General features: G+C 44.0%; 1 protein-coding gene across 3 annotated transcripts in view; it reads right to left on the bottom strand.

Moving 5' to 3' along the window:
• Positions 1 to 10,007: 10,007 nt before the first annotated feature.
• Positions 10,008 to 21,201, bottom strand: part of SPARC (secreted protein acidic and cysteine rich) — a 31,680-nt gene continuing 20,486 nt past the window's right edge. For all 3 annotated transcript variants that reach the window (XM_044664482.1, XM_044664483.1, XM_044664486.1), the window contains exons 4-10: positions 20,170 to 20,254; positions 19,463 to 19,584; positions 17,808 to 17,928; positions 14,014 to 14,147; positions 13,552 to 13,700; positions 12,795 to 12,943; positions 10,008 to 11,293 (exon numbers count right to left, since the gene is read on the bottom strand). In XM_044664482.1, coding sequence (XP_044520417.1) covers positions 11,265 to 11,293; positions 12,795 to 12,943; positions 13,552 to 13,700; positions 14,014 to 14,147; positions 17,808 to 17,928; positions 19,463 to 19,584; positions 20,170 to 20,254 — 789 coding nt within the window. In that variant the 3' untranslated portion in view covers positions 10,008 to 11,264. The remainder of the gene's footprint in view (positions 11,294 to 12,794; positions 12,944 to 13,551; positions 13,701 to 14,013; positions 14,148 to 17,807; positions 17,929 to 19,462; positions 19,585 to 20,169; positions 20,255 to 21,201) is intronic.

The raw sequence follows: 21,201 nt of genomic DNA, 5'->3' as shown, positions 1-21,201 counted from the left end.
GTTGAGTGAGTGAGAGGTCTTCGGTGAAGAACTGCTAATGAAGGAGTTCTTCTGGTTCATGGAGGAGTGTTGGAACACTGAGACCCTGGTGAGACTGTTTTAAATACCTTCTTTGAATTCCACGTGGTGAGTTTAAAGACTGACTGAATCTTCCTGAACTTCTCTTAAGAAATTTCTTTTAGGGGGGCAGCTGGGGAGCTCAGTGGATTGAGAGCCAGGCCTAGAGACGGGAGATCCTGGGTTCAAATCTGGCCTCAGACACTTCCCAGCTGTGTGACCCTAGGCAAGTCACTTGACCCACATTGCCTAGCCCTTACCACTCTTCTACCTTGGAGCCAATATACAGTATTGACTCCAAGATGGAAGGTAGGGTTTAAAAAAAAAAAAGTAATTGTACAAAAGACCAATGGGTTGGACCAAGCAATATCTCCAGAAATTCACATGAGCAGACCTCCTAAAGAGACAATCAAAAGTGAGGATACAAAAAAGGGAAATGTCACTGATATATTACAGGAATCTAAATTAAATCCTAATGTGGAAGAATTTAAGCCAGGAACAAATACAGAATCATTAAACAACAAAGACATTATCCTAACATCCTTAAATCTTCATGCTCAAGCAATTCCAATGCAAAAATCAGAGGGATTGCAAAGTGAATTCTCAAATCAAGAATCTATAGCTGTCAATAATTCTTATATATAAACACTGAACCAAGAAAGGGATCTGGGGAAAATAGAATTAGAGGCACCAATGATTCCAGTATTTCAAGAACTGAGCTACATGTAATGATAAAAGTGGGAAAAGAAATATATCCAGCATTAATTGACACAGGTGCTACATGCTCAGTGCTAAAAACATTGTCTGAGGACAGTAAAATCATAGGTACTGTAAAAGTTATGGGAGCTACAGGAAAATCAGCTACAGACATAAAGTGGGTTGGTCCATTTCAAATTTTATTAACTACTCCGACAGCAATCAAGGTAGCAGAGAAGAATTCATGGATCCATTGTTCCCAAACAAAACTTTACAAGACTTACACCACAAATGAAAATCACAGTGAAACTGAAAGTTATAAACAAAGTGCTGAGAATGAACATCAATTAGAAATAGTAGAAACAAATTCTAATAAGTCATAGTTCCAGAAAACAACTTCAACAAAAGAAAAAATCATCAGGCAAGTACAGACTACAGTCAAGTATAGATGGCAATCAAAAAAAATATGCACAAAGGGGATGAAACAACTAAAGAAAAGAAGAAAAACCAGCCCAGAGGGAAAGACAAGAAAAAACAAAAGCAGCAAGACAAGATAGAAGAAAAGCTTTGAACTGATAACAGAGACAGTAAAATCTGTCTGAACTTTGTAAATTTGTATATGTAAGAAGTGGACAGATGATAAACCAGACAATTACATATGATAGTGCAGTGATAGCATAAAAACAAAAATTAACTTCACACATTAAGGGAAACATGCAACACACACATAGCTTGGAAGAAATTAAGAGAACTATCAGACAACAATGAAGAGGAGTCAAGAAGGAAGATATAAGTATTCATACAACAGCACATAATAAAGGACACATACACAACACAAAACTGACTATTTGTTCACCTCGTATAGATAAATGAGAGCCCATGATTGCAAAGAAATGCAAAATGTGTAAATACTTAGAATGCATAAGGTCTTAAACAGAAAAACCAAAAATTTTTCTTCTTGATTAACACCAGGGTGTAAGAAATAACATAATTGTTGTACAGTGTATATAATTTATGTAAAATTGTACATGCATAAATACATGTAGCATAGGTTTGCATATGTAGCTATAGCATTTGTAAATAATGTATCATACCTTGTACATAGTGTGTAAAACAAAGAATATACAGAATATATAGGGAAGTTAGGATAACTTAGAGAAACAGTTTAGTAAATAGTTTAAGACAGTGATAGGCAAACTTTTTAAAGAGGAGGCCAAAGGAAAGGAAATGCTCATCTGTCAGTCTGTTTCTAAGGCAACTGTTTCAAAGTTTCATTGTATTGTATCCTACTCATTGTATTTGGCTGGATAGAGCATTTCAGGTGGCCCACATCTGGCCCGAGGGCTGTAGTTTGCCCATCACTGGTTTAAGAGTTACTAGATACTTAGTTTAGATTAGCTCATAGGCTAACCATGAGATTTGAAACTAGTAGTTATCTTTAAGGAAGTTATATGTAACAGCATTAGCTGGAAATTGTATTAATGGAAATGCTATAGTTAAATTGGTTTTGCATAATGATAGAGCAAAATAGGAAATTGTTGTATTAGTATAAAATAGCAGAGATAGAAACTAGAAATAGTAGTTATTATTGATTTCTGATTATGTTATTGTATTGCAACAATTGTTCTTGATTTCTGTATTCATTTTGTAAACCCCAATTCTTAACCCAAACCTTTCCTAGAAAATGTCTTAGCTTAGGGTAGATAGTTAGGAATCTAAAATAACATAGTGTAGTTAAGGTTTTTTATTATTTGGGGAGGGGTTAGTTTAGCAAATAGCATAGGATAAATAAGGGTAAGTATAAGAGTTCACGTCACTGAGCTGGTTAGCTCATTGCATGAAAGGGGATGATACTGAGGAAAAAATTGTACAGAAAGAGTTTGGAATGTTGGAGAAAGAGAGGATTGACAAAGAGGCAGCTGGAAAGGGGAGGCGAGAGACAGGGGAGAGGGACAGTTGCTCTCACTGAGGGAACTCTTGCCTGGACCTCTGGAAAGAGGGAGCTCTCTGCCTCTTGGGAGAGAGACTACCTCTATTCCTGGGATTTTCTCAGCTGTTTCCTGTGGATTGTACCATCAACCAAAAGCATTTGAAGGGGGCTGCTTGAGCTGTAATGCTGGTCTTTAGGGCATTAGCCCAAAGAAACGGGCTAAATCAGCTCCGAAGATCAGAATCTCTTTTCCTCTTACTATCTACTGCTAAAGACTTTGAACTTATAAAAGCTAGCATAGATATAGTACAAATTAGGAAGAAAAGAAACCTCCATAAGTCTATGAGCCGTGGGCTCAGCTCAAACTCTGACAGAGACTTGAAAACCAATCTGTGCTTAAAGTTGAGGGCAATCCCTAACTTCCTTCTATCCTAAACCCTTCACTTTTAAAGACTTATTATTAAACATACTTTGGTTAAAATAAACTCAGTCAGATAATTGTTTGTAAGGGTGAAGGGAGCCTGAAGGGAGAAGCCTTTGGCTCCCTAAAAAGTCAGTTAGGGATGCTCTGAGGGTTAGTTAATCAACACGCTTGGCTAACCTTAGCCACACCATCCCAGGGTTTCCCTTTATGATTTACTTTTTTAAAAAGCGTTTTCTTACAGACATCAAAGACACCAGTTTCATCCATTGCATCCCTAGCCATCACCAGTCATCGATTCTTGTCTATCCACTGGACTTTGATGACTTTGGAAGAGAAAGTGAGGCTGATGACTTTTTGCAACTCTGTCTCATTTAAATCTGACCTACTCCCAAGTCAAGACATCAATCCTTGATGTGATTGGGCTTCTTTGAAACCAAAGGATGAAGAAAAACATCTTTCTGGAGAACTTATTTTTTTAGGCATATTGTGTTGAAATTTCTATAATGGAACACTCATTTATTCTTTCTTCTAATTTGGTATTGAGTCTACAATTGACATGATCTGACTGCACATAGAAAGATGAGTCTGAAATATTTTACTGGTCATTTCCTGTCTGTTAGGATATGGTCAGCTTCATTGTTTGTTGTATTGTTTGGTGCTCAGTACCTTCTGAATCTCTTCTTTTTTTTTTTTTTTAAACTCTTAACTTCTGTGTATTGGCTCCTAGGTGGAAGAGTGGTAAGGGTGGACAATGGGGGTCAAGTGACTTGCCTAGGGTCACACAGCTGGAAAGTGTCTGAGGCCGGATTTGAACCTAGAACCTCCCGTCTCTAGGCCTGGCTCTCAATCCACTGAGCTACCCAGCTGCCCCTGAGTCTCTTCTTAAAGAAGGTTTTAATAATTGTAACAGATAGATTAAAAAAAGGAAATCAAGCAAGCCATGTATCTCTGAGGTGGAATCAGAACAGGCCCAGAAGAATCTAGAAGAAATAACTGTTAGGGAGGGTCAGATCAGAGTAAGGAGGAGAATTCTGAAGGAGATTCCAACTGCCACAGCACTTCTTTCTGAACCTTGGCTGTGTGAGGCAGGTGGGTGGTATATTTGGTCCAGTGAGAATCTGGGGCTCATGAACCCCCAAAATAAAGGCTGTCCTTCAGTGATTCAACTGCTACAATTGATCTACATACTTCCTTCACCGACTGAGAAGGTTTTGATATAACAGTTATTCCATCTTGGGTGATAGAGCCTGGACTCCTGAGGGGAGCAGGCTTGTAGGACCTTTCAATACCTATTTGATCCATTATCATGTTATTCCCTCAATTAGTTAATTAGTTGAGTAGATAGGAGTTATTGGAGCTTGAGACAATTATTGGATTGAGTTACAAAAGAAATCCAGTACTGCTCTCCCCAGAGAGAAACTCATTGATAGAGAAGCTTGTCCGTTTGCCCTCCATCCTAAATCCCAAACCCCTTTCCTGAACTTCTTTATTTTATATTTTATATATTCGGAACCCCGAATTTCTTTGCCTCCATATAAATCCCTGTTAGTTATATTGATTAGAGTTTGGAATGGTGATCTTGAGGGGGGAGGTGTAGTTGGGTGGCTGAAGGGAAGACAAAAACACTCTACTCCATCTTGAGGGAAAAACCAGTTTGGGAAGGGGACAGGGGAGGCTTGACAAGGTTGTAGCAGCTCTGAACACAGGATAATGGCCATTTAGATCTCAAACCAATCCTAACACCTTCCTCTATCATCTCCACAATAACCCTTTCATTTTGGGGAATCCCCTCTTGAACCACACCCTCAAAAGTCTTCCCAATAAGAAGGGGGAGTGAAAAGCTTTGGCCCTCATATACAAGTCAAGTGGGGGTCACCAAAGCACACCCCATATATCTGATTACCCCCTCTCATACATAATGTACCATGTGCTGTGTTCATACAATCTACAAGCCTTTGGCCACAGATAGATTGATAGATAGATAGATAGATATTTTAAAAAATCCTTCCCTTCCATTTTAGAATCAATACTGTGTATTGGTTTTAAGGCAGAAGAGCACTAAGGGCTAGGTAATGGGGGTTAAGTGGCTTCCCAGAGTCACGCAGCTAGGAAGTGTCTGAGGACAGATTTGAACCCAGGATCTCCTGTTTCTAAACCTGGCTCTCAATCCATTGAGCCACCCAGCTGCCCCCTGACCACCAATATTTCTTGATCCTGAACCACATTTGCCAATATTAGTTTTCCCTTTATGTGAACTTGATTTGGAGATTCTAGTCAAGTTCTTCATGGAATTTTTCTACTTCATTATTTGTAGTAAGTATTAAAGAACAGTTAAATGGGGCTTAGTGAATAGGGTATCAGGCCTGGAATCAGAAAGACTTATCTTTCTGAGTTCAAATCTGTTTTTTATACTTACTAACTATGGGATTCTGAGCCAGTCACTTAACCCTGTTTGCCTCAGTTTCCTCATCAGTAAAATGAGCTGGAGAAGGAAATGGAAAACCAGTCTAATGTCTTTGTAGAGAAAACCCTAAATGGAGTTACAAAGATTCAGACACAATTGAAAAAAGACTGAACAATTGCTAAGTAGGCAGCATTCTCTTTATGAAGGTGTCTTTGCTCATGGTAATAAAAGGCAAAATAGAGGAGAGCTAAGTGATTCAAGGGATAGAGAGCCAGGCCTGGAGAAGGGAGGTCCTGGGTTCAAATCTGGCCTCATATACTTTCCAGCTGTGTGACCCTGGGCAAGTCACTTGACCCCCATTGTCTAGACCTTAACACCCTTCTGCCTTGGAACCAATACATAGAGAAAGAAAGAAAGAAAGAAAGAAAGAAAGAAAGAAAGAAAGAAAGAAAGGAAGGAAGGAAGGAAGGAAGGAAGGAAGGAAGGAAGGAAGGAAGGAAGGGCAGGCAAAATTGATGAACCCTAAGAGATGGTACATGAGTAAACTAACCCTGCTCATTTCTTTATTTGTCTCTCCAAAGAGAACCTGTGAGGTTATCCATTTGATGGCAACTTCCTGATGTCTTCTAGTTGCTTATAGTGAATTTGTTCATTTGGTTATAGTTGAGTTCCTCTGGCCTTGTGTGTCAATTTGTTGGTCTTTGGACAAAGATTATTCATTAACCGCATTGACTGTTAAACTCATGTTTGCAGATATTATTCCTGGGATTCTTGGTTCCCTTTCTTCTCTTGTGCCCCTTTGGTATGATTGCTAAAGAGGCTGACAGTTCTTCAGGAGCAGGACATTTTATACACACAACAGGAATATGACTAGGACTATCCTATATTTCCCAGTGTGCCATGCTGCAAGCACAAGTCCACTTGATCAGAAACTACATCTCCCAGAAAGCAATGGCTAATTGGAAAAGGTTCTCAAGACTCCATTTTGCAGTACCTGTGACAAAGAGCAATTTCTTCCCAAGGCACAGACTCTGATTATGGGCAAAGAGGGATCTGTAGTGGGGGGAGGGGGGTGGGAGGGGGATTGCAGTGGTAGCACCCATGAGCCCAAACCACAGCAAATTGCTGAGATGCCTCAGAACGAGGAGGAAGGCTAGAGGGGCCTGACATGCTTGACTTACTTTGGGGTGTGACAGAGAAAGAGAGGGAAATGGAGTGAGATAGAGACAGAGAGGCAGAAAGAAACAGCGGGAGGAAATAGAGAGAGAGAAACAGACAGAGACCAGTCACATAGAGAGGAAAAAGAGAGAGACAGACAGAGGTAGAAGCAGGGAGAGAGGGAGGGAGAGAGACAGAGACAGAGAGATAAAGACAGAGACAGAGATAGGGACAGAGAGATAAAGACAGGGACAGAGACAGATCGAGAAAAAGAGACAGACATTAAAGAGATACATGGAGAGAGACAAAAGGGAGGGAAGAGAGACACAGACAGACAGAAAGACAGCAAGACAAAGAAGAGAGAGAAGGGGGAATAAGAAGAGAGTAGAAGTGGGGGGACAGAAAGACAGGATAAAGAGGCAGAAAGATAGAGAAAGAGAAAATGGGGTGAAAGACAAGAGGGCAAGGAAGAGGGAGACATACAGAGAAACAGAGAGAAGAGAGAAGGGGAGAGAAGAGAGTGGGAGGAGAGATAGCGGGGGTAAGGGAAGAGAAGAGGGGAAGAAACATAGATTTAGACAAAAAGAGAAGAAAGACAGAGAAAAAGTCAGGGGAAGAAAGGGGAAAGAAAGACATAACAGAAGAGTGAGACAGAGAATGGACAGAAAAGGTGGGGGAGAAAGGGAGAAGGGAGAGAGAATATTTTTTATTTAGGGAACTTTAATTCAAGAGTGTAGTTTCTCCAAATTATTTGCTTGTGGATAAGATATTAATCCTTAGAAAGTGTGTCAAGATTGTTTTCCCTTGCCAGTTGTTTCAGTTATGACTAAATGTTTTCTTTTTTAAATACGGTCTATTTGGTTGAAAAGCTAGCTTGGGGCAAAATGAGCTTGGATCATCTTAAGGGATTCCCTACCAGAGCCGGGATGGGGGCTTAAGCCAAATGACACCCATATCATTCGTTATATCTGTCCCTGAACTCAAGTAGTTCCGTTTGGATCTAGGATGGGGTCAATGAGGACTAAATATTTTTTATCTATGTTTTGGGTCACTGTAGCCAAAGGGAATCATCACGCAATGACCGCACCGGTAGTCACGTGCTTCTTTGTCCTTACATGGTCTGGTTCTTGAAGAAGACAGGCCATATTCAAAGCCTTTTCATTTTAGAACATGCAGGAGCTGGCTCTTCTGGCAAAGCCTTCAAGAACCCAGGGTTACCTCTGAGCCACAATGAGGCCTTGTTGAACTTTTGTGGAGAAAAACTCATATTCATGGAACAGCTCCTAAATAGTGCTGGCCAACAGAAAATCAAATGCTAAATAGGGAGAGACCAAAGTGGGCTAAAATGGTTATGGAATTTCTGCTGGAGGAAGTGGGATTCTGCTTTGAAATGTGGGCCAATTTGGATTGGAGAAGAGGAAAAAGGACATTTCCTGTAGGGGAATCAAATACTTTATATGCCAAGGTCCATACTAGCTCTATCATTCTGTCTTCGACGCTAGGGTTCCCTCTAGCTCTAATATTGTTTTCTGTTCTGTTACCTTCCAGCTCAGACCTTTTATGTCCTCCCTTCAAGGCTGATCTCATCCCTAAGCCCTGGTTCTGCAGGTTCTTCAACTACGTTTTCATCATCTCTGAAATATCCTGCTGACACTTCAAATTCAGCAGGTTCGAAGCTTCATTCATTTCCACCGCCTCAAACTTGACCTACATCCCTCTTTCCCTATTTCTAGTGATGGCACCACCATTTTCCAAGGCTCCAAGTTTCAAAACTTCAGGGTCATGTTTGAGCCTTCTCTTTTCCTCACCACCCATACATAGGAAATAATTCTATAGTCATTCAATTGTTTTTAAGTCCTTTTTGACTCCGTGACCTCATTTGGGGTTTTCTTAGCTAGACTGATCTTTAAATAACACACACAGAAAATCATCCAGGCCACCTGTGCTCTATTTCCCACTGATAATATGCAGGACTATATCCTTCTGTGTATGGCAAGGGTTTTTAACCTAGAGTCTATCAATAGATTTAAGGGGTCCCTGAAATAGGATGGGAAAAAAAATTACATCTTTATTTTTGTTGTTGTTCAGTCATGTCTGACCATGATCCCATTTGGGGTTTTCTTGGCAGAGATCTGAAGTAGTTTGCCATTTTCTTCTCCAGCTCAATTTACAGATGAGGAAACTGAGGCAAACAGGGTTAAGTGACTTGGCCAGGGACACTGAGCTAGTGTCTGAAGTCCTGATGCCAGGCCCAGAACTCTTTCCACTGTGCTACCCAGCTATCCTTCAAGAATTACTTTTGAGGGGCAGCTGGGTAGCTCAGTGGATTGAGGGCCAGGCCTAGAGACAGGAGGTCCTAGGTTCAAATCCGGCCTCAGACACTTCCCAGCTGTGTGACCCTGGGCAAGTCACTTGACCTCCATTGCCCACCCTTACCACTCTTCCACCTAGGAGCCAATACACAGAAGTTAAGGGTTTAAAAAAAATTTTTTTTTAAATTACTTTTGATCTTTCCTCTTTTCACCTTAACTCATACCCATTCACATCCATTTCATACGCTACCTAGATTACAAGATCCTGGAGGTCAGGGCCTTAGCAGAAAGGTTGTTTTATGTGTATCATGGGTCTGACCTGGAGAAGTCCACATGCCAGTGGGCTGGGCGGCAAGGATAAGGTCATTGTCAGGAATTACATTGGCTTGTGTATTTGTTCTTTGCACCTGCAGCGATGAGCAAAGTAACATGAATTGGGAGTCAAGAAGCCCTGGTTTCAAATCCTGCCTCTGGAATTTTGCAACTGTGTGACTCTGGGCTTCCATTTCCTTCCATATCTGAAAAATGGGGATAAAGCCCTATCTCACAGGAGGTCTGTTGTAAGGCTCAAATGCTGTAATGCATGTAAAATTTAACCTGATGTCAGTTATTATTATTGTTGCTATTGTAGAGATTTCATTTCAAAAGAGCAGCTAGTTGGTGCAGTGGATAGAATGCCAAGCCTGAAGTCGTAAAGTCCTGAGTTCTACTCCAGACTCAGACACTCCCTTACTGTATGACTCTGGGAAAGTCACTTAACCCTGTTTGCCTCCGTTTCCTCATCTGTAAAAATGAGCCAGAGAAGGAAATGGCCAACCACTCCAGTATCTTTGCAAAGAAAACCCCCCCAAAAAAGTCAGAGTCAGACACAACTGAACAAATTATTATAAATGTAATAAAGACATGTGGCATTGACTGAAGTAAGATCCCTTTGAGCTCTGCCATTCTGGATCTAGATACGTGGCTGAGATGAGGCGCTGTTAAATAAAGGACACCAGAAAAAAAGAGGCACAGATTGGCTAAGTGTGCAGGTTTCCAAGTAATCACTTTTTATTCTGAAACTTGTCAAATTGCTCACACCGTGGCAAGACTGTATACGATTAGTAAGAAGCAGCAGCACATGGAACACTGGAGGCGAAAGGGTCCTCAATCTCCGGAGAGAGTTGACATCCCTTTCACAGTGAAGATCTTATCTTCATTAAAAACAAAACAAAAAAAAAAAAATCACACATCCTCACACGCGCACACGCACACATACACACACAGAGAACAGACAGAAGCTAGAGAAGCCCCTCGAGGGATGAGCCACAACAGTGGAACAGCAAAAAATCCACTGGCATAATTTTTTTTTGGTCCTTTATCCGAAACAACATACAAATTTGGGGCTTCCCTGAGGGGGGGCAAGAATTTAAAGATAAAAGATACAAGAATAGAAATAAGCTTCTAGAGCAAGGGGGTCGTTTGCCTTAAGGGAGTAGCGGGGGTCCTAGTAAGCAGAAGCAGAAATAGCCTAATGTTAGAATAATGGAACAGAAATAACAGGGGGAGCATTTTCTTTAGTTTGTTTTCTTTGTGGGCTGAGGGGAAGGAAGGACCTGGGTGTCCTTGATGGTTTCTGACTTTACAGTCTGCTTTTCTTTGACTTTCTTTTTCTCTTCCTTTGTTTTGTCAAATTATTGCTCAATTGAAGTGCTTCTGGATTTTTTTAGTTTTCCTTTACACTGATTTCTCCTTCTCTGGGGAAGACCCCAGGAAATCTTCACCCAGGACCATTCCACTACTTTCTTAAATTCACCACCCTTTCCAACATCCTTTGCTTGTCTCCTTCCTCTCCCCAGCCCGGCAGAGGGCTGATGCCCCAGACATAAGAGCTGCAAAAACTGACTGTGAATTATTCAATTTTAAAAATGAGAGTGTGGATCTGAACCAAAAAGGAGGGCCGCTGTGTGGGATGGGTCAAAGTGGATTTGAGTGGCTCCCCATATACCGTGGAATCAGTAAGCATTGCTGCGGAAAACAGAAGAAGAAGAAGAAGACGACTAGCAGAAGTGACTGAGTGAGTGAGCGGCCCTCAGGTAGGGTAGTTTTAGACAACCAGAAAGGTCACGGTTTCATTTTCCGTTTGGTTTTTAGCACCGTTAATACACACAACTTAGATCTATATTAGCACCTCATCCCCAGGGAGAAAGAACAAACCAACCACACACATGAATTATAAAAGGAAAATGGGAAGTTGGGAGGTAAGGGAGGAAAAGGTGGACCACCGGGAAGGAGGCGTCTGGCTTAGATCACCAGGTCCTTGTCGATATCCTCTGCAAAGGGGAAGAAAAAAGAGGGACAGAGTTAAGGACAAAACCTAGCATTCACGTGGCTTTCTTCCTGAGAAAATGTTTGGGGTTAAGCAACTGAGTTAGATAACCTAAAAGACCCTTTGCAGTACAATGAGTTTGAAATTAGGGACCTAAGTTCATCCTCCAATTCCACTGTTTACTACCTGTATGACCTTAGGCAAGTTATTTGACCTTCTAGAGGCTCAGTTTCTTTACCTGTAGGGTGGGAAGGACTAGATCTCTAAGGTCTATTCCTGCTCTAAGCCTATGTTCCTAGTGTTGTATTTTATTTTATTTTTAAAATCTTATCTTCTGTCTTAGAATTGAAATTAAGTGTCATTTCCAAGGTGGAAGAGTGGTAAGGGCTAGGCAGTGGGGATCAAGTGACTCGCCCAGGGTCACACGCCTGGGAAGTATCTGAGGCCAGATTTGGACCTAGGACCTCCCGTCTCTGGGCCTGGCTCTCTATCCACTGAGTCACCCAGCTGCCCCCTGATAGTAGTATTTTAAATTAGGAAATAAAGTCCAAGACAGTTACAAGATTAGCCCAAGGTTACAGGGGAAGGCCAGGCTGGAATACAGACACAATGGTCTTTAAACACAATTCTGTTTAACTATCTCATAGATTGAGGTTCAGGAAGAAAATCCAAAGTTTGAAGTTTGGGGAATAATTTCCTTTTATTTTCAATTTTTTTAAGTTTGGAAAATTTTATTTAATTCATTAATTTAGAATATTTTTCCATGGTTACATGATTCATGTTCTTTCCCTTCCTTCCTCCCACTCCCCTCTCGTAGCCAACGAGCAATTCTGCTGGGTTTTACATGTGTCATTGGTCAAGACCTATTTCCATATTATTGATATTTGCACTAGGGTTTAGAGTCAATATTGGGGATAATTTCTCAGAAAGCCTAATCAGTGCCTAATGAAATGTTCATAGGATGAGAGGGCTTTGGGCTTTCTCAGACAAAAAAATAATGGGAAAGACTGTAAAATGGAGCTTTAAATCTTTTAGGGAATCTGGTGATGCTTGAGTATTACATTTAACACATTTATTGCTGGATTTGGTACTTGGTGAAGCTTCTATCTCCCTCCACCCATCCCAAAAGGCTGTTATGGTGTAGGAAATTCGGACACAGAAAGTTGGAGCTGTTCACCTAGCCAACTTCCTTTTAAAGATGAGGAAATTGAGGTCCAGGTGAGGCAAGTAGTTTACTCAAGGTCACACAGCATTAAAAGCGAAGACAAGAATGGACCAGGTCTCTTGACCCCAAACGAAAGCATTCCTCCCTATACTAACTAGTTCTCCCTCAAGGCAGGTTTCCCATGGGGTGTTGGATATAGCTACCCTCCTTTCCCTCCTCAGAGGCTTCCCCCCAAATCTTTACAGTGAGATAGGGGAATTTATGTTAAGTCCAGTGTGGCCCCAAGGCAACCTCTACAATGAGTATGGGGGAAAAGGGCTGGTGGTCCAGTGATACTCACGATATTTGATGCCAAAACAGCCAGCCCATTCATCCAGGGCAATGTACTTATCATTGTCCAGGTCACAGGTTTCAAAGAAGCGAGTGGTGCAGTGCTCCATGGGAATCAGAGGAGCCCGAAGTGGGGCCAGTTCAGTGTGGGAAAGGTACCTAGGAAGGAATTGGAAAGTAGAGAAGAGTCAGACAGAGGATGAGGTCCTCTGACCCCTGAAAGGGGGATAAGTGCCAATTTAAGCAAGGAAGTGACCCATCTTTTTAAGCAAAAAACAAAAAAAAACTTATTTCCCATATCCTGAGCTATAGCACTAGGGTTCACCCCCAATCTCTCCTCCTCTAGACCCAAGGTGCCTGGCTCTGCTCCCTTGGAGAACATAGATAATAGAATAACATTGGGATATTATAATAATAATAGTGAGATAATAAGTGATAATAAGTCTCACTTTTAATCAATAGTTCCTCAGCTTGGGGCAGTGGGATTGAGGGATGACTAGATCCCAGCCAAACTAAGAAATGAATTCTAGAAAGCTATAAGGGGAAGGGGCCTAAGAACTTAAAATGAAGGATGCCATAGCTGGAAGGAACATTTTAATGAGCCTCTTGGTTTTACAAAGGGGGAAAGCTCAGAGTGAAGAGAAGGCCAGGGGCAGAGCCTAGATCAGACCCCATGTCTCCTGACTCCAAATCCACGGCTCTTTCCACGGCACTAGACTACCCCTCCATCTGCTGGCAAGGAGGCCAGCTGTGGATGAGCAACTTACCCATCAATGGGGTGCTGGTCCAGCTGGCCAAACTGCCAGTGCACGGGGAAGATGTACATCTGGTAGTTCTTCTCAAAGTCCCGGGCCAGCAGCTCCACAGGGTGGTCTCCGGCTTCCAGACGCTTCTCATTCTCATGGATCTTTTTCACCTGTGGAAGCAGGGCCAGGCAGAGCCCAGGGGCTTAGCTGGGGTTATAGCAAGTACTATTACCCCCACTTTATAGAGGAGAAAACTGAGGTTAAGCAAAACACCCATGGCCACAGGTCAGATTTACACCTATGTCTCTCCTGACCCATGGCCCTGTGTTCTTTTCCACGATGCTCTCTTTTCTCACCCAAGAAATAAGAATGTTAGAAAGCCTCCCCCTTCCCTCCTTCATTCAGGAAGCTAGGAGACTGTCCTTTGGGTGGGGGTATCCCATGTCATGCCCTCCCAGGCATACGTCCGGGAGGCACACTCACCTTGAGTTTCTGCTTCTCAGTCAGCAAGTTGTTATCTTCATCGCGCTCATAGAGGGTGACCAGTACATTCTTCAGCCAGTCACGCATGCGCAGGGGAAACTCACTCAGCTCAGAGTCCAGGCATGGGGCAATGTCTAGAGTCCAAAAACAGGGTTGTCAGCCCAAGGCCCGATTCTCCCTAGGCTGCTAGAGATCATGGATTCCCTGCCCACCAGACTCTGGAGCTGTGGCTGCCTTCTTTCATTCCTACCTGGCCCGCTGGGCCTTGGGCTAGGAGTTTACTTTTTCTGGGGCTGTTTCCTTCTCAATCCAATTTGTTCTAGCTCACAGGATCCTGTTGTAAAATTACTTTGTAAAACATTAAGTTCCATTCAAACATCCTCTCCTAAAGCAGACACTGAGCTTCCCAGGGAGAAGGGTTGGCCCCTCATCTAGTTTCTGTGATCACCATGTACTAGCTCTTCCTAATGATATGTTTGCCCTGAACAGGAGACAGCAGGTATGCTCTTCACTACAGGTTCACCTGCTGGAGGACTTGGATTTGGTTTGTGAAATAAGGAAAAAGGACTGAATTTAGGAAGTGGGAGCTGGAGGACACGATTCTTCAATGGGATCAGAAATACCTGGGCACCGTCCTGGGTTTCTACGTGGCATGAAAAGACCCAATACCATTCTGAAATTGGTTCTTGGGGTTGGTTCCCTATTTCAGGACTTGGTCTGGTTGCCACAGAATCACAGAACCCCAAAATCCCAGTGCTGGGAAAGACCTTGGCTAATCCAAGAATGCGTGAATCTCTTCTACAGCATCATTCCCACTCCCGATACACCCAAAGGGGTCCTCCAGTCTCTGCTTAAAACTTCCAATGATATGGATTCATCACCAATCAAAGCAATGGCCCACTTTGGGGTAGCTCTGATTTTTAGGAGTCTGAAATCGGCCTCTTTAGATTGCTCTCAGTTCTGTCCTCTGGGGTCAATCCTCCTCCTCCACAGGATGGCTCTTCAGATACTGGAAGGGAGCAACTATCGTTAACCATCCCCAGTTCTCGATTCTTGGCGTGGTTTCCAGACTCTTCCTCCTTGTAGTCAGGCTCCATGGCCGGTGCCAGGATACCCAGAAGTGGATATAAACCTCTAGATGGGGTCAGCCAAGGTAAAGTATAGCAGAGCTATCAACTGGCTTGCCCTGCACACTGCCCTGCTATTAGCACCTCCTAAGAACTTGCTAATTTTTTTTCACTGCTAAGTCACACTACTGCAGTCACTAAAACTTCTTAGACCTTTTCAGAAGCCTTAGGCAAGCTTCCCTATCCTGTGCATACACAGAAAGTAAGCTCTCTCCTTTCTGTGTCAGACCTCTTTAGTAATTATGGGAAGTCAACAGTCCCCTTCTACCAATTTCTTAAATGTATAAGATATAAAGGATTACAGAGGAAACCAAATATAGTGAAATATAATGATCAATTTTTTAAGTTAATGGCGGGGAAGGGGAGGCAGCTGGGTGGCTCAATGGACTGAGAGCCAGGCCTAGAGATGGGAGGTTCTGAGTTCAAATCTGGCCTCAAAGACTTCCTAGCTGTGTGACCCTGAGCAAGTCACTTAATCCCCGTTGCCTAGCCCTTACCATTCTTCTATCTTGGAAATCGCACTTAGCAGAGATTCCAAGACAGAAGGTAAGGGTTAAAAAAAAAGTTCATGGACCCCAGGTTAAGAAACCACTAGACTAGGGAGTTGGCCCTTGGGAAAGAAAGATCACTTCTTGCAGCTCTTCATCCCAGAAAACAGTTTCCTTAGCTCTTGGCTCTCCCCTCTAGCTATAGTTACACATTCTCCACATCTATGGCCAGATGCAGGGAAGGAGAAGGGTCTTGTTTTCCCTGATAGCACTCTGATGCCAGACACACCTGAAGCAGGTGAGAGGCAGTCCCCAGGTGCCAGCTGGTGCCAAGATGCCTGAGGCTGACAATGAGAGCATTATCCCAGGCAGAAGAGGGGAGGGCGTGGGGGAAGCAGGTTGGAACTTGAGGGTTTCAGATGATGGAGGAGCAACCCGCCTGGGCCTGAGGTGCTGAGCCAGCAGGATTTTCTGAAGCTGTGATTATTTATGCTATCGTAGACATTAAGAGGCCTCTGAGCACGAAATCCAGGTGTTTCTTCTCCCTGACACCTGCTTTGCTGCTATCTGAGGCAGAGACATTGCCTAACCATTGGAAGGACCTTAGGTTTCAGCCAGTTTAACCTATACCTGAATCGTGAACCCCCTCTACTATATCTTTGATGAGAGGGATTGTCAGTCTATTTGAAGTCCTCCAGAGATAAAAGGCTTACTGTTACCCACGGCAGCTTATTCTACTTTGGGGCAGCTCTAATTTTTTTTAAGTTTTCTCTTCTATTGAACCAAAAGATCTCTTTCTAGAATTTTTTTTCTTTTTTAAAACCCTTACCTCAGGGGGGGGGGGGGGGGGGCAGCGAAGTGGGTCACTGGACTAGGAGCCAGGCCCAGAGACGGGAGGTCCTGGGTTCAAATCTGACTTCAGACACTTCCTAGCTGTGTGACCCTGGGAAAGTCACTTAACCTCCATTGCCTAGCCCTTACTGCTCTTCTGCCTTAAAACCAATACACAGTATTGAGGGTTTAAACCTTACCTTCTGTCTTAGAATCAAAACTAAGTATTGGTTCCAAGGTAGAAGAATGGAAAGGGCTAGACCCTCATTGGCGAAGCCGTGGCATGCATGCACAGCCAGCATTTGGGGAGCTGCTCTGTTCCCCCTCTTCCCAGGGCCCGAGGACATTTTTTGCACACCCTGCTCCTCTGTCCAGCTGCCTAAAGCAAGCATTTTCTACCTCAACTCTCTCCAGTAATCCGGGGGCTCACAAACAGCTTAAATTTGCTCTCTGGGCACTCGAAATAGTAAAAGGTTTACCAACCCTGGGCTAGACCATTGAGGTTAAATGACTTACCCAGGGTCCCACAGCTAGAAAGTGTCTGAGATCACATTTTAATCCAGAACCTCCCATCTCCAGACCTAGTTCTCTATCCAGTGAGCCACCTAACTGTTCCTTCTTCCTATCATTTTGAACCCTTTTTGATATTCTACCTACTCATCCCTCTGGGGCTTAGATCAAGTCTCCCTCTTCTTCCATATAACAGCTTTTTGAATATTTGAAGATGGCTATGATGTTCCTCCTAAGCTTTACCTCCACCAGGCTAACTGTACCCACTTAATTCAAATGATCCTCTTGGAGCGTAATTCCCAGTGCCCTTACTCTGCCCTGGTCACCTTCTTTTTCTGCTAGTCAATTGCTGTTCAGTCCTTTTGGCCGTAGCCTTCTCTTTGTGACTCCATTTGGGGTTTTCTTGGTAAAGATACTGAGGTAGTTTGCCATTTCCTTCTCCAGCGCATTTTCCAGATGAGAAAACTGAGGTCAACAGAGTGAAGTGACTTGCCCAGGGTCACACAGCTAGTGTCAGAGGCCAGATGTGAACTCAGGTCTTCCTGACTCTAGGTTCAGCACTCAGCGCACTATGGTGCCTCCCAGCTGCCCCAGCTAGTCAATGGCCTTCTCAAAAGGCAATGCTCAGAAGTGAATGTAGTGCTCTACTAGAACCTAGTACTCCAGCAGTGGCCTGAGACAGGGCAAAGGATGGCAGGCCTGTATACTAGGCCATGACTAATCAGTCTTGAGTTAGTTTTAGCTCTCGGATTGCCCCGCTGACTTCTATTAAGTTTCTAGGTCACCAAGACCCCTCCCCAACGCCCTTTCCCTTACCTGGAAGACTAGAGCTACTTACATTTGCAGGGTCCAATGTAGTCCAGGTGGAGTTTGTGCCCCTTCTTGGTTCCCTCCAGGGTACATTTGGTGGCAAAGAAGTGGCAGGAGGAGTCGAAAGTCTTGTTGTCATTGCTGCAAACCTATAGAACAGAAAAGAGTTTGGAACACAGGATTTCCAACCACTTTCTTTCTTCCCATTTCATTTGGCCCCTATGCTATCTCTGAACCAAAGGAGCAAGCATTACATCTACCCACTTTCCAGGTGGGAGAGCAAAGACCCAAAGACTTGTTTAATCGCAGCTTCTTAAGAGTTGGAAGGGGCCTCAGAGAGAACCCAGACCAACGTCTAAATGAAGCACAAACCCTATCTGCAACAATCTTTACTTTAACAATGTCGTGGCTGTTCCTTCCTGATAGAGGCCATTCTCTAGAGAAGCAGAAGGTTCTGCCCAAACAAGAGCAGAGTCCTGAACCCAGTGCCTGACCCCATGGCCAGGGATCCTTCCAGGAAATTCTGCTCCCTCAGAACCTTGGTCGTGTCCCTGAACCATGTTTTAGAACCATTTCCTATATAAGTCCTGGCCTCTCAATAGACATATTGCTGCTGAGGGAGGGAACAGATTCTATGTGGTAAACTGACTTCATCAGAAGAAGGATAACTTTTCTAGCTGTATCCCAGTTCCTTCTGGAATTTTCTTCCTTTTCTCTGCTTATTAGAACCCTGTTTTTTGAAGGCGGCTCAGTAGATTGAGAATGGGGATGGGGAGGATCCTGGCCTCAGACACTTCTTAGCTGTGTGACCCTGGGCAAGTCACTTAACCCCTCTTGCCTAGTCCTTACCACTCTTCTGCCTTAGAACTGATACACAGTATTGATTCTAATACAGAAAGGTTTAAAAAACAAAACAATTTCTTGCTTGGCACTAAAAGGAAGCACCCTCAGGCTCTCTCCTGCTGCCCCCAGGCAATACGGATATCTTCCTCCTTTCCGGTAGCCAGCTGAGACCAAGGGCAGGGTTTCCAAAGGCTCTCATTTAGGGAGCGAAGACAAGAACTACCCAGAGAATGGGCTAGCCGAGCCACAGCTCTGAGATCTCTTCACCTCCCTCGTGGTCCTTCCTGCTAGCCTCAAGGTATGGACTCCGATGCTGTCGGACCTCTCCAGAGACTTCACCCCACTGAAGAGTCACAGGCTGTTATTCTCAACCTTCTCACCCCTGCTCCCTAGAACAGATTCACATTCATTCACTCCAGGTAGATCTCTCTGATGAATTCTTGTTAATTCACCGAGACCAAACTCCTTAGCTTGGCATTCGACATCCTCCACAAACTGACTCAGAATGACCTTTCCAACCTCATCTCTCTGCTTAGCAGGCACTTAAATGCATGTTGACTTTTGATGGATGGAGTGAATGAAGACATGAATACTGAATGATCTGACAACAGTCCAGCCCCTTCAGAGTTCTTCATTATATATAATGAACCCAATCTGCCTCCTTGCGACTTCCCCTCACGAGTCCCAGGGCCCCGTCTGCTGGGCCAGGGTCCGTCAGATGCCCACGCACCGAGGAGGGTTTAGTGCCTGTGCCCCAAGCCGTACCAGCGGACGATCCAGGCTGCTAGAGATCCCGGCCCCCTTGTTTTCCCTCTTTGCCATCCTCTCTGGGCCCCTTACCTTCTCAAACTCTCCTACGGGGGCAGGGCAGCTGGTAGGGTCCTGGCACACGCACATGGGAGTGTTGTTCTCATCCAGCTCGCAGACCTTGCCATGTTTGCAGTGGTGGTTTTGGCAGGGATCTGGAAAGGGGCAAGTGTAAAATTAGGGCCTCTGGTCATGCCCGTGATACTGTTAACTGCCTTCTGCTGAATAAATACTTGAGAATTATTTGCATGGAGCCATCCAGATTCCCTCACAAGGTTGGGGTTGGGGCTCATCTGTGACCAGGGTTAGGGTGCTGTTTTGGGGTTTCATTCATGCCAGGGAAGCAAAGGAAGAGAATAAGGGAAGACTAAAAATAAATACCCTATGTGGCCCAGGCCTAAAGGTGGAGCAGAGAGAGAACTCTAGGGGATTTCAGAGACAATGTCATTTCCTATTGTGAATTTTTCCTTCCTGCTCATTCACAGCAGTGACGAGCGTCTCTGATTATAAATAGATCCTCCCAGGCCCTAGCGGGTATCCAGGCCACCAAGGGTCAGGGATTATTCCCAGATCCCTAGTCTGCAAACTCTAAGGCCAGAGCCTCTGCTGGTATCTTTCTCCTTTAGATCCCCAAGGACCCTTGTAAAACTTTCCAGTGGGAAGCAATTTCACAAGTACTAAACATCTCTCCATTTCCATCCCTTGGTCAGGGAAAGCTAAGCAATCTGCCATTTACTTACTTTCAGCTACAACCTCCTCGGTCTCCTCGGCAGGCTCATCAAACTCTCCAACCTCAACCTGGACAGGGTTAGCACCCACAGGCTCCTGGCAGGGAAAAAGGACTTGGTCAACCATTGCCCAGGATGGGGTTTGGGATAAGTAGGGATAGAGAGGAGGATGCCTATATACAGTATTGATTCTAAGAAAGAAGGTAAAGGTTTAAAAACAATTTTTTTTGGAGGAGATTAGGGGAAACTGGAAGCTAGGAAGTTTAGAGACCATGCATCATAAAACCAAGTTCTTTCCAACCTTCTCTCCTGTCTCCCCTAGAACATACACAGAAACCACCAAGGGCAGTCAGCAATACTCTTTCCTCCTGCCAAGTCTGGCCGGGGACAGGCGCTGGTCACCAGAGTGCATGCCAGAGTGTGCGGCAGATCCTTTCAAACCTGTGTGGGGTCATCGGCCTCCCCATCATCCAGGAGCGGTTGAGCATCTGCTCTGGAAGGGCCTGGGGAGGTGCTAGATCACAGAGAGGCTGATAAACCCCAGCCCTCCTTAGGGATCTTTCAGTCCAGTCACAGAGATAGTATACATGTGTGAAAAATTAGAATTACCAGGCAGGTACATGTGCTAAGTATCCAGTGAATGGGAAAATCAGGAAGGAGGGAGGGTATCCAGTGAAAAGAGAAATCCTGATGAACAAGGATGTGAGGGAGGGGCAGAGAAGGGGAGAGGGAAGCTTCTGGAGCTGACTTAGGTTTAAAAAGTCAGAAAGAAGGGAAGGACATGTCGTTCAAGGAAGTACATGTTATATTCAAAGGACAATGAAAGGAGCATTAGGGAGAGCAGTAGAGGAAGTGGAGGGGTGGCCAGAGAGGAGACAGGAAAGATGGAGGAGGTCAGCCTCGAATGCCAGGCTACAGAGTCTGGATTTGAGCCCCGCAGGAGTAGGTTAGCCACTGCAGGGTTTCAGTGGGGCCTGTGTACTAGATGTACCTGGAGGGGGGGGCGGAGTATGTTTCTTTTTGTGTGAACAAGGGCTATAAGGG

The sequence above is a fragment of the Gracilinanus agilis genome, chromosome 2 (assembly GCF_016433145.1).
Source record: "Gracilinanus agilis isolate LMUSP501 chromosome 2, AgileGrace, whole genome shotgun sequence".
In the NCBI taxonomy this organism is placed as follows: domain Eukaryota; kingdom Metazoa; phylum Chordata; class Mammalia; order Didelphimorphia; family Didelphidae; genus Gracilinanus; species Gracilinanus agilis.
Note: the sequence above shows the minus strand (reverse complement) of the source record. Positions and strands in the feature narration are given on the sequence as shown.